We start from the raw sequence: 12541 nt of genomic DNA, 5'->3' as shown, positions 1-12541 counted from the left end.
TCTATTCGATGACCGACAGGATTTTCAGTTGATAAGAAGAATTAAATAACGACCGGTCAATTCGATCAGCCTCAAGAACAAAAGCCGTTTACAAAAATCGATCATTCACACAACCCTCGTTACTTCAGCTTTCGATAACAGTGTCATATACTTATCATCGATAGTATATTTTATGATAATTGTATCATTAAATATACTATCGAGTACATTTTTGTTAATAATTGCGACTTTAAAATCATGGATCCGCAAAGCCTTACCTTCAAATGGAATCAAGAAAAATTTGTGTTCACAGGATTTTTGCCTTCGTATTATTTGTCGTATTTATTAAAGTGTATGCGCCTCTCTATATCATAGTCAACTTTCCCAGACAATAATAGCTTTCATTGGAAAGTGTAGTCATAACGAAAAATTTGTTGCGGTTTCTGTTCTGATGACAAATTTCTTCGTCTCTAATAATACTGTTACTATTCAATAAAAATTATGGTAAGATTGAGTGTGTTTCAATTATTCGTGCTGACGGTACAAAAATTTTCTCGGGCGATATAAGTTTATCGCTTATGGTTAAAATTATTATTATAAGTTAATTTGTGTATATTGGCACCTAATAATTTTTTCATTCCTAATTTCTATCCTAAAGAGTGAATAATATTCAATGAGTAGCTTCAATTTGCCAGCTTTCGCATTTTGGTAGTAAGACTTGTACATTTTTGATAGGTACTGCCTCCAATTAAATTCACTTACATTTTAATTGTATTTTGATGAAAGTCATTTTTTTACTAGATAGAAATTCAAGTGCGGAACAAACCTGGAACTAAGCTGCGATGTGCGCGAACGACTGTTGTTGTGCAGAGAATTGCAAGTTTCTCCAAACATGTATTGCTCATGTTCATGCTAAGCACAAAAAAAACATCAGAAGCAAATGGTAATATCTCATCACCAGAAATATCTTGATTTTAAATTTTTTGACGCACATGGCGCTACTTAGCATAATATGGTATTACCAAGAACATATTTAATTCTTGTTAGAAGATATTTGTTACTGCCACTTCATTGATTCTGTGGAAAACTATTCATTCAGAATACAACCGCAATAAAAAATTAAAAAAATTTCTACACTCCACAATATTGTCAGTTTGAAATTCATCAAAAAACAACAGATTTAACTAGATATTCGCACAACACCGAAATTTCATCCAGAACCTATTACAGGCGAGTAGCAACATCGCCACTAACGTTCAAAGAGTTCAAAGTCAATAGTCTTTGAACTTTACGGCCTCATTGATGGTTGTTATTCACTGAAGGTAAAGAGCTGAAGACTGAAGGTGAAGAGCTCCATTAGCGCTCTTTAATCACCCATTGCGCAAGCAGGTAACCACACACTCACCCTCGCGCAGTAATAGCTCGGTAACTCGATATTTGCATGCCGAGCTTTGCCTATAAAGTCAACGAGAATTAGTTTTCTGTCAATCGACATCGAACTCTTCGAACGAACGGATCTTCCCTCCGAACCTCTCCTTCCTCACGCGTGTTCATACTCGTCAAACCTGACAGGTAAAATTTATTTACATACGAACTAATTGTGAGTGTTAAAAACCTAAACGTGCTCCTAAATTCCTAATGAAAAATTAAATACCTCATTGACCGACCTCATTCGTGTTGGGTCAAATTTTTTTAACTTCAACAAAGCCCCAAATTTCTATCGAGAGGTGGAAGATGTTCTGCTGGATTACCGATCAGCTTTTTTTGAATAGTGGATATTAAATCGGAATGCGACTCATTCATTATTCAATTACATCATTTCAAATGAAAATGAAACTCAAAAAAATAAAGACAAAGAAAAATCGAATCAATGAACGACTCTTGCAGTTAATCAAACATTTTTTTTGTGGGATAAAATTTTGAGATCTCTTTATATTCCTGGCCTAGAATGGGAGTCTCAGCGATGGTAGTGCTGGTACTGGCGGTCGCTGGTACAGCTTTCGGCACCGGAGTGATCAGCACCACCGCGGGCGTCTCAGCTGCTACTATCGGCTTTGGTGTAACTTCAGCATCGTCTGCTACGGCTGCTACTGCGGCTACTGCTGGTATATGTGCCATCTTTATGTTCAATACGAAATTAAGTTTAGCTATAGATTGTGATTATGATATTGATTAATACATTCGTTACGCGTACATTAGTCATTTAACAGCATAAAAGCAGAAAAAACGAGTCGTCAAGAGTGAGAGAACAATGCAATTTCCATGATCTTCACACTTGCTTAACACTGCAATCTAAGAGCAAAAAAAGCTGACCCACGATCATTTCAATCCTGTCTTTTTCACTCCCTTAACTAACACTTTTTTCATTTCAGCTCTTGGAGTAGCAGGCGTTGGCACTGCAGCAGTTGTAGGGGCGCTAGCGGCAACAGCCATCGCCCGCAACGTCAGGAATGGGCGCCTGAGGAGGGACGTGTCTTGCGCGGCGGGCGTCGGCAACCCTCAACTCTTGTTAGCCCTCGCAGCCAGCGCCGACCAGCTCGGCTGTGGCCAGAGACTCGTCTGCGAACTCCAGGCTACAGACGACCAGCAGCTCACGCCTACTGAGCTCCAGATCTTGGAAATTTTTGGGTGACTAGTGTGAAATTTAATTCTAAAAATATGCAGTTTAAGGTGATCATAATATAGGATTGTGATATAGAAAATATAAGTGATAATTTGCTTAACGTATCTGGTTTATATGCGCATTTTCATTCATATATTTGCCGTTTAGTTACGGGAATGCTAAGTTAAAGCTTAAGCATTGCATCTTTTAAAAAATTAATTAAATAATCTAGAAGCATTCACCAAGCGGAAAACATTTATTTCAGCAAACAAATATCTTTTATCACCGAAACCATACATTATTTACTCACAGCGCCATGAAGATTTACTAACATAATAATCTATATAAACATTATCTTGTGTACAGAAGAGATGTGCGTCCGTTGAAGGCGTCACAGATGCAGAAGCCTGCGTCACTGTACCACTACGCAGCGCAGGTTGGCAGCAAGGCCGCCTCTACCGACGTCTGTGCCGAGACTTTTGACTTGTGTCCCCTCGACAGGGCTGCTATCATGGACGCCTACCAGCGATATTCCGGCGCCATGGCTCTTGATTTGTAATTGTTAGACTGCGCTGACGCAAAGATTTGAATTCCACTCTCTAATCCAGTAGGAGGTGCATAACTAATTTAAATAAATCCAAATTTTAGAGAGGGCTTTCAAATAGACTAGCAAAGAAGTTCCCCGTTAATCAAAATCAAGCGCGATATAAATTAGTTCAGACTCATTGTTTGGCTTATGTTTCTCTGATATAGAAAATGATTTTTTTTCAATTTTGTGATGTTCGTCCTTTTGCCATTTTCTTGATAACGCGCGACGCGATTGCTTATAATAAATAATTAAATTCAAATACAACACATCTTATTAAGTGGAAATAAACGATGCCTTTCAATAATTATGTTGAAAAAGTTCAGGTGCAGCACTGTTTGTTAAAATAGTTAAAAAGTTCCTTATTTTCTTCAAAATAAAAAAAATAAACTAAAGCGCCTTTTATTTTTCATCAAATATTCGATAGTTATATGAGTTGTCATGTTGTAGAGATTGCCAGTGAAAGTAGTTTAGTATAATGTCGCTAGTGGTTGAAGAGTTCATATTCTGCAGTCTGGACTTTCGCAAGAGAATCAGTACATTGATAAATGAAAAAAAATATAACTCAGTACTCACTGCAGTGAGTGACAGAGAGCGCATTTTCTTGTCGACGAAAACTTGAGGTCACGGACGGACAGACAGACAGACGGACATGGCGAGCACAATAGTGCATTTTTTCCATAAATGAGAAAATTCTCTAAAAAATCGACTGATCAAGTCATCAGATATTTTATTTTTGAAACCTAAATGATATGATAAAAATCGAGGCCAAAGATAAATTCGTGGTTGCAGAAATCACTGCAAAATTTATTCTCCAATTAATTAGTAAGCGATAAATCTCTGAAAATTTGGTCCTTTGTCGTGTTTAGCGGCACAGGCTAGTGTTGACATCCAGAGGTAATTAGTGTTTACTTTCGCTTGTCGCAATATTTGCGAAATTGTCTCAACAAAGTTGAAATTCCGAGACGATTATGTCTCGGCCGTCGCAGGCGCTCGGCACATAGCAGTAGCACCTCGTGTGTCAAGGGTTAAATCATCGTAATTAGAGCTCTTTCGTGAATCACTTCTTCATGACATCACGTGTTCCAGTACAAATAAGTTTCGGTACGCTTTAGTTGTCAATTTGCATAGCCGATAAACATATACCATTATTTTTACATTTTTCTACATCTTACCCGCGTGAACATTCGTATTTTATTTAGGAAGAAGAGCCTGCAAAAGACCATCATAAAGAACGCAAATTTCAGAGAAAATTAGTAGTCACTGACTGAACAATAATCGTGTGAAAATCTCAATTATGAGAATATCAGTAAGTATTTAAGAAATCAACTAAGAAATTTGGATGCAGAAGAAATTCTGTTAACAAATGAAAATACAAAACAATCTAGTGCCGAAGATTTTTCCGAATTGTAAAAGATTTTGCTGCCTGCTCAAACTGAGTTTGATAATATATAACGAGGTCTTTTCCCGTAAATTCATTCCACCCTTAGTATCCTGTTGTTACGATGACACCAATAATAATTCCCAACTTTTTCTTTATGTTATAAATTGATAATATACCCAAAAGCCGAGAATCTTTTTCAAATGCATGCTTTGTAATTTGCAAATGTAGAGTGCACCTGAATTTTAATGTAACGTGTTACTCACTCAGACCGCCAGCCGAGGCATGCGGGTATGCAGATAAAGTAATAGGAACAAAATTCATCAGTGACGCGGAAAAGCTAGGGAAAGTCAGAGTAGTTATGAAATTTCTTTTTGCTTCTGACAGTTGAGGTCGTGTTCAAATTCACTGAATCAGAGTCAAAATGTCATTAATTTTTTTGATAAATCTGAAACACTAAAATCCTTTCATACTTTCTCGCGAAGTTAAAGCATTCTGATCATCGTTATACTCAGGCTTTACGTTTAAAGTAACTCCTAACAACTCCTATGCTCTCGTCAGAAAGACAGACAAATTTCGATCAAAATTATTTTAATCGTTAAAATGAAAAATTATGGATGAAATCATGATGCAATAAGTTTAAAATTTGAAGCATTATTATTATTCATAATTTTTTGACACTTAATCTACGTCTTTTCGGGAATGGCAATGAATAAGATATTGACTGAAATGTTTTCAATTGAAATTTTTTGATGAAAACGAGGAAAGGGAAGCTCATCGTCGTTGAGTAAGAATTTTTACCTTATCACGGTATATTTTACTATATCTTTTTTACATGACAGGTTGTTCCTGTTATAGCCTATAATTTTAAGAGGTCGATTTATTTCTCAATTGAACCCTATCACTTCTACAGCAAAACCTGCTCCTTTTGGCCCTTATCTTTTTACATGACGACTCGTTCCTCTCTCGATAATGCAATGTGTACTGAACATTGAATCAGTTACCCTTTGACAAGCCGAAGACAAGTGTGAATTCAATTGAATGAGTGGCATTAGAGGAAAAAAAACTAGTAATGTTAGACATGATGTGATATAATATGATAAATCACACTTGATATATAATATTATATTCCATTGTATTATATGTATATATATATCATACGATTGAAGCACTTTTTGGAAAAACTATTTTGGAGTGCACCTTTAGCAACTTATTTCTGGCTTTTCAATGTAATATTCAATATTGTAATAAGTCCCCAAATATCCTTCAAATAGAGAATAGAGTCCACTCAATTTCGTTTAAACTGAACCGAATTCATACTTGTTCTTGATTCATTGGTAAGGATAAACTAAAATTTAGTTGCAAGTAATCATCGGATACAAAAATCAAGTCCACATCTACATTCAGTCATCTGTAGGCTCATCCATGCCCGGGGGCAAGAGTACGCTGATGTCTCCACCATCGCGGCCGAGGCGGTTGGCTTCTTGATCCATTTCAGAGTCAGCGGCGGGATCACCTCTGATCTGGTCAAACCACTCTTTGGCGTCACTGCAGGCAAGATTATCACGCATGTTTGTAAAAGATTTGAAGTCGCGAAATTTTTCTAGAATTAATTGTATGGAAAAGTTATTTGATTTTCAAGTAAAAAGGTAGAAGTTCATGGGTAAAAGTTAGTACCTGCAATATGGCCTGCATCAAGAGATCATTCATAATATTGAAAAAATAATCTAATTGAAAACAAATTGAAGGGCCCACAAAAATGAAGACATGAAACACTACAATTTTAGTCAAGTAAATTAAAGAGCATGTTCAAAATACATCAAGTGTTGGCATATAGATTTTCGATCAACTTCACACAATAAAACATCATCCCGATATTTCATTATAAGTTTTCCACGATAAACTATTCTTAAAACCCTGTGGTTTGGTATTAAATCTAGACGCAAGAAATGCAGATACATTTTTAACAAATGGAAAATGACAAATCTGCCAACTTACCTAATTTTTTCAGCCGCCCATCTGCCCCCAGGCCCTCGGCTTGCGGCGTCCCGGTTGCCTCGGGCGTGGAAGTATTTGTCCGCGCCCACATAGTCCGCTTGATGCATGTCCCTGTATGGAAAAAAAACAAGTGAGGGATAATTAATAATAATTTTTTAAAATATTTGTTGTTATAGTTTATACAATATATCTATGAGCACAGTATATACGCTCGGCGCATCACTCACTGGTACGCGTCAATCATATCCATTGCCCCCCCCATCGCTTCACCGACATGGTTGCACGCTTCCGTTTGAAGCAGAAGTGCGACCAGCACCAAGGACGCGAGGATCAAGCGCATGGTTCTGCAGCTGGAACGAAACTAGTCCCAGGGAAATTAGTATTTATTCAAGTACTTAGATCGGAATTTGTCAATCTATCCAACATTTTTGAAATAGTAAACACATGTTTAAAGAAATTAACTATGGGCAAGAAATATTCCAATAGCGCATGAAAACTAAATAAATAATGTATAAATTTTTGTCGCGAAACCCATTATCATTAATGTCCGTCGGAAGCCTTCGCCTTGGCTCGCAAAGACATCGGTATATCACATTAGATTATTCTTTTCAACTTGATGATAGAAGTCATCGACTACTTAAAAATTGGTTTATTATTGACTTTCACTTGCCAAGCTAACCTCTCACATAACTGCAGGGATCGCCCTGTTAGTCTTTCATTTCATAACCACTGATGGGCTGTCAAGTAAACAATCTTACAGTTGCAAGGTACCAAAATCGCGAGTTATATTACTTGGAATAAATTATAGATTTTTATCGAATTGGCAGACCGCTTCAGAAATTTAGGGCGCATTTACATTAAAACAAAATTTTCAAGTTGATCTTTGCAGTAGGTTAGTTCAGCTCATTGTCATTCGAATTGGCATCTTTGTAATTTTCAAGATAACTCTCATATTATATTATTCATATCTTAAACAACAATTATTGACAATATTTACTTCACAAAAGGTCCCTACGTTGAAAATGGTATTTTTATTTCAATACTCGTACGTTTTAACATCTAACTTATTCGAAGTGACAATAACTAGTCAATAAAACATCTTTGATCATGTTCATTTGATTTCGACCCTTATGTTCCTCTCATACCACGCTCTATGAGGGTAAGGACTGGCACTTACCCTACACATTCACCCACTTTACCAGCGCCAGTATCTTAGCTGCATTTACGATCTAATCTTGAACTTTCCGCTATTTCTCGAAGCGCTGCCTCAACTTTTACGTCTTGCAGCAAACTCACCTTGCTTCCTTCAAAACGACGAAGGGTTCAGAGATTATCCCAAATATGAATGAGGATGCCATGTTGAAGTGTCGACATTATATACCCGTTTAACCGTGCTCTAGTTAGCTTTCGAAGATGCTCAGTCATGTGCCTTGTGGATTCGGTTACGTTATTCAGAAAAGCTTTTGCTTGCATCGTCCTTCGCATCCCTCTGCTATAAGCATACCCACGTTTGCCCGTGCTCATAGTTAGCTATCGAAAATGCTCAGTCATGGGCCTTGTGGATTCGGTTACGTTATTCAGAAAAGCTTTTGTTTAAATCTTCCTTCTTCTCCCTCTGCTATACGTATACCCACGTTTGCCCGTGCTCATAGTTAACTTTCGAAGATGCTCAGTCATGTGCCTTGTGGATCCGGTTACGCTATTCAGAAAAGCTTTTGCTTGAATCGTCCTTCTACTCCCTCTGATCGATAAGCATATCCACGCATGCACCTATCTCGCTTCTGAGAACTGTGATCAAAACAGAAGTTTATGCGTAAATATTTCGAATGATGAGCATTCTGCACGTTTACTAATCGCAATTTTGCGGATGAAGCTCACCGCGATTTTTCCGAAGTGTTATAAAAGCGAAGCCATTCTTGGGAAAATTAATTCTTGACGAAGTCTTTTCTGTTTAGTTACACATGAAAATTACACTTTGTTACAATACATTAAAAGCAGAAGCGTAATGGCGGCAGGCATCGAAAAACAGAGAAAAATTCGCAAAGTATACACTGTATACGTTCCTAGCCTGCTAGGTGTATTTTTCCTAATGTATTATTCTGTGTTAGGCTTGAATCCCAAAAATATTAAACAAATTCAAATTATATTCGATAATTCCATCCAGGAAGCCTATGAAGCAAAAAATAGAGTTTTTGGAGCGAGCGTCCCCGTTGACTAAGAAATGTTCAATAAAGCTTAGACGCTGACATCAGTGCAGTTCGTATTAATCCAGTAAACTGGAGAAAAAAAAACGAACAAATCGTGATGCGTCTTAAACGAACTCACTTCGTTGAAGTAGTTACAACCCCTTACGCCCCCATCTTAAATTTGTTGGCGACTAACCTGTAATTTGAGAGGCAATTTATAGGCCATATAACTTGGGGGAACGCGTGTAAGACGATCGGAAAGGCAGACTATGACCATTTGACTTGTAAATTAAGCACTGAAAAGAATTTTTTTAATAAATTTAAGAGTATATAATAACGCGGTTGATTAACATTGAAGTTAAGGTGTCACGGTCATTGATAGCAAGGCTCAATGAATTACTTTCTTGTTAGCCCCCACCTAATTAAAGGAGCAAACATGTAATTCTAACCGAAATAAATACAACGAAAAATTAAAATGATAATTGAAATATAGGTAATTTGAGATTTTCTAATAATAGTAATTATTGTTAAACGTGAACAAGTTTCTCTTAAATTATTTGCAATTAGTGGTTATTTCATAGTAGTTATTTAGCTCCAGAATTCCAGAACCTATGGATCAGAGAATCTTGGACTTTTATTACAAATCTAGAAACTCAAACATCGTAATCGTAATATTCATAACCATCAATTTCAACTACAAGTTGAAGTTAACCAGTAATGACAAAATATTTTCAATGAGTTTGATAACAGTCATGAAGACGCTTACTTTGCTAATAAGATAAAATGTATATTATGTATATAAAATGTGTACGAATGTAACGCTATATTGTTACAAGTAGCGCTCTGAGCCCATATAGCAGTTGACGAGCCCCATTGTTTTTACTAACTCATATATTATATGACAACTTTTCGTAGCATTTACTGCTCATCTTACTTTAATTTACAGCTTAAACTATCCATTGACTAGTTCGTCATACGAATTTTTAGTTCAAAGAGAAAATCCATTAATATTGTAACTGGTATCCTGCGTTTTCTCCATTGCTCTACATTATTCAGCGTTTTTAGAATAATGTGATTGTGGATTTGAAAAGCTTTCTTTAACGTAAATTAGAAGCCTGCCACTGTGTCACAGCTTGCAATAGATAAATTTTAAGTAAAGAAATCCAATATACTAAGAAGTGATTAAATTTGTGGCATCATCCAATGCGGGCTGGTTGTGTATATAAAAAGTTAAATCAAGGTTCGCTTCATATGACTCGCATTTTTACATTCGAAACTAAAACTTATCGAGAATCTCATGTCTGTCAAGACATGAGAACCTCATGTCTGTCAAGACATGAGAACCTCATGTTTGTCAAACATGAGAACCTCATGTTTGTTATCAAACGCTGTGGCTGCTTGGATGAATGTAGATCGTTCGATCGCTCTAATGTCCTCTCTATTGAAGCAGGCAGCTGACAGCGGAAATAAAATTCAGCAATGCATCTTTTTGCGTTTATTTAGAATCATAAATGCCTTGGGGACTGAAAATATACTAGAATGGGTTTCTTAACAATTCTTTCAACTGACGAATGCCATACCATCTAAGACTGTTATGTTCTTGCCAGGTAGTTCTCATGATATTATTGCCTTACATGCGGTGACATGATAGCCATTATTCACGTTCAGGTATACTTTGTCGTAAGATAGGTAATGTTTAATTTCATGAAACTATATTTTGACACACTAATGGCTTTGACAACATTCGTCTAGTAGTTGATATTGAAAAAACTTCTCAGACAAATTGGGGTCAATATCTGGCCCAAATTTGTTCTACCTAAAGCCAACATTAGGAGTAAATAAGACCAAACCAGCAGTACACCACGTATAAATTGAATACTTGCAAACCTGTGACTTGCCTAACAATTAAACTGGTCCGCAGTGCAAAGTAACTGCCGTTAACATGAAACCAAAGCCTTTAATAGCATGGTGATTGCAAGGTCACATTTACAATCAAGAGTAATCACAAGATGAGTTGAATGCAAACAGCAACGAAAGAGTGCTGACGCAGAGGTTACAGCTGAATGTCATCTACTCAAGGAACGATCCCTGGAACTTGAGATTATGACACAAAGACGAAGATGCCCAGATTTGATAGTGCCCTGTAAAGCAGAAACCTAAAAGGCCTCAGTGCTGCAACGGTGCGTTACCCGACAATACAATACAATAAACCACACGTGAATCGTCACAGCTCTAATCGTAGCAGAAATTATTTAATCACTCCTAGCGACAGCGACGACCATTTCAGCGTTAGAAATGGCTGCTTGAGGATGGACCTCTCTTAGCTGGGCGTCGGAAACCCTCAACATACGTACGCCCATACTTCAATTAATACATGTATTAATAATTCAACCATGCGTACGTCCTCATCGACAGCGCCTATACCAGCTCGGCTGTGGCCAGAGACTCCTATAGCTTAGTTACATATGTCCAGGTTACTGGCGATCAGTAATTTTCGTCTACCGAAATCAAAATCAACCAATATTTCTTGCGTTTAGACATTTTACTTGTTTCTGTTCCGAAAGTCTTATTTAAAGAATGAATTTATTTATTATGCAATGAACTGCAGTCATATAATTTATAACATAAGTTGTTCTTTCCGCCAACAATTTTAATTAGAAAATAAAAGAAAATACACAGAAAAAATTCTTCCTTGGTAGTTTGTCAGAAATTTTTAGTCTGGTTACTTGCCATTACGTAAACGTTCTGTGATTAGTCTTCGTTACAAAAAACTTATGCTTGCACAACGAATCGATATATATTTTCAACGATATTTAACATAGGTTTTGTAGCATATTCCTCGCTCAAGCTCTCTCTTCAAAGAGTTTAAAAAGTCTTAGTAGTTTGTGCAAATTTGTCTCTGTTTATTTGTGCAAAAAGTCTGTGTTTGTGCAAATTCATCAAGTAGATTTTCATTGTTGCTTTTGAACTGCAATTATCTTACCGAAACTTATAAGCCATCTATTGGACTGGACGCGACCGATACCGTTTTACTCTCCTTTTTTCCTGTCCATAATTTTAGCAGTTTGTACAGTAAAAACTATTCTCAATTGAGACTGGAAAACGATGTAGATACGCGGCAATCTGCGATTAACTTTCGAATTTTTTCATCTTCCACTTGTAGAAACTTGTTATCGGCCACTTTAGAAGATAGCGGTACAATTCGTAGATGAGTATTCGTATTGCAGACATATAAGATTGTATGCGAAATATTAGGTAAAGAAAATAATGCTAACGCAACCAACTTCAATGTTCTTCTAACCTCGATTTAGGTTTGAACTTGAAGCCTGTAAGTTTAGTGCCTCTCGTGTAAAAACTGTTTCACAATTAATACGTATCTGGAGCGATGCAAGGTGTTATTGATAGCAGCTGATTAAATAGGAAAAAAAATATAATAAAAGAGACAGACGTTGCGTTACTTAGCTTCTCATATATCTTAAAGTTGGAGACTCGGAGTGATTACTCCACCAATTTCACGTTACGATCAGGTTCAGGTTCAAGATACCGGTATTCATTACTTATCGTTTTGTCAGGTGGTTGCCGAGTGGCACTTGATTTGGCACGATGATATACGGTTCTCTTTTTGGACAGGTTCGGCAAAATATAGTACAGAGAGAGGGTGTAATGAAACACTGATACATTTCATATTAAATTGAGAAATTTAAGTTCACATCCTATGTTAACAACAAATCTCTAGTACATGAAACAGGCGAGCTGAACACAAAGTCCAAAATCTATCAGTTAAATCATCATCATGTAAAATCATCTAA

The 12541-nt window shown here is 36.7% G+C and overlaps 2 protein-coding genes across 2 annotated transcripts; one reads left to right on the top strand and one right to left on the bottom strand.

Moving 5' to 3' along the window:
• The first annotated feature begins 1454 nt into the window (after window positions 1–1454).
• Window positions 1455–3548, top strand: LOC108682157. The gene is made up of 4 exons (XM_018171277.2): window positions 1455–1551; window positions 1927–2084; window positions 2352–2607; window positions 2948–3548. The coding sequence occupies exons 2-4, from the start codon at window positions 1928–1930 to the stop codon at window positions 3138–3140; spliced, it is 606 nt and encodes a 201-aa protein (XP_018026766.1). The 5' UTR covers window positions 1455–1551; window position 1927; the 3' UTR covers window positions 3141–3548.
• A 2136-nt stretch (window positions 3549–5684) lies between these two features.
• LOC108682158 (amyloid protein A) lies at window positions 5685–7897 on the bottom strand. Its single transcript, XM_047879980.1, has 4 exons — window positions 7843–7897; window positions 6774–6907; window positions 6547–6657; window positions 5685–6096 (listed from the first exon to the last, which is right to left on the bottom strand). The coding sequence occupies exons 2-4, from the start codon at window positions 6884–6886 to the stop codon at window positions 5952–5954; spliced, it is 369 nt and encodes a 122-aa protein (XP_047735936.1). The 5' UTR covers window positions 6887–6907; window positions 7843–7897; the 3' UTR covers window positions 5685–5951.
• Window positions 7898–12541: the final 4644 nt, after the last annotated feature.

The sequence above is a fragment of the Hyalella azteca genome, unplaced genomic scaffold (assembly GCF_000764305.2).
Source record: "Hyalella azteca isolate HAZT.00-mixed unplaced genomic scaffold, Hazt_2.0.2 contig4353, whole genome shotgun sequence".
NCBI lineage: Eukaryota > Metazoa > Arthropoda > Malacostraca > Amphipoda > Hyalellidae > Hyalella > Hyalella azteca.
The sequence above is the reverse complement of the archived record's forward strand: the minus strand, read 5'-3'. Positions and strand labels throughout refer to the sequence as shown.

Coding starts and splice junctions, on each gene's coding strand:
- LOC108682158 (XM_047879980.1), bottom strand. CDS start 6,886: ATGCGCTTGATCCTCGCGTCCTTGGTGCTGGTCGCACTTCTGCTTCAA. Junction 6,658..6,773: donor GATATGATTGACGCGTACCA/GTGAGTGATGCG, acceptor TTTTCCATACAG/GGACATGCATCAAGCGGACT. Junction 6,097..6,546: donor TGGGCGGCTGAAAAAATTAG/GTAAGTTGGCAG, acceptor TCTTGCCTGCAG/TGACGCCAAAGAGTGGTTTG.
- LOC108682157 (XM_018171277.2), top strand. CDS start 1,928: ATGGGAGTCTCAGCGATGGTAGTGCTGGTACTGGCGGTCGCTGGTACA. Junction 2,085..2,351: donor TGCTACTGCGGCTACTGCTG/GTATATGTGCCA, acceptor TTTTCATTTCAG/CTCTTGGAGTAGCAGGCGTT. Junction 2,608..2,947: donor CAGATCTTGGAAATTTTTGG/GTGACTAGTGTG, acceptor TCTTGTGTACAG/AAGAGATGTGCGTCCGTTGA.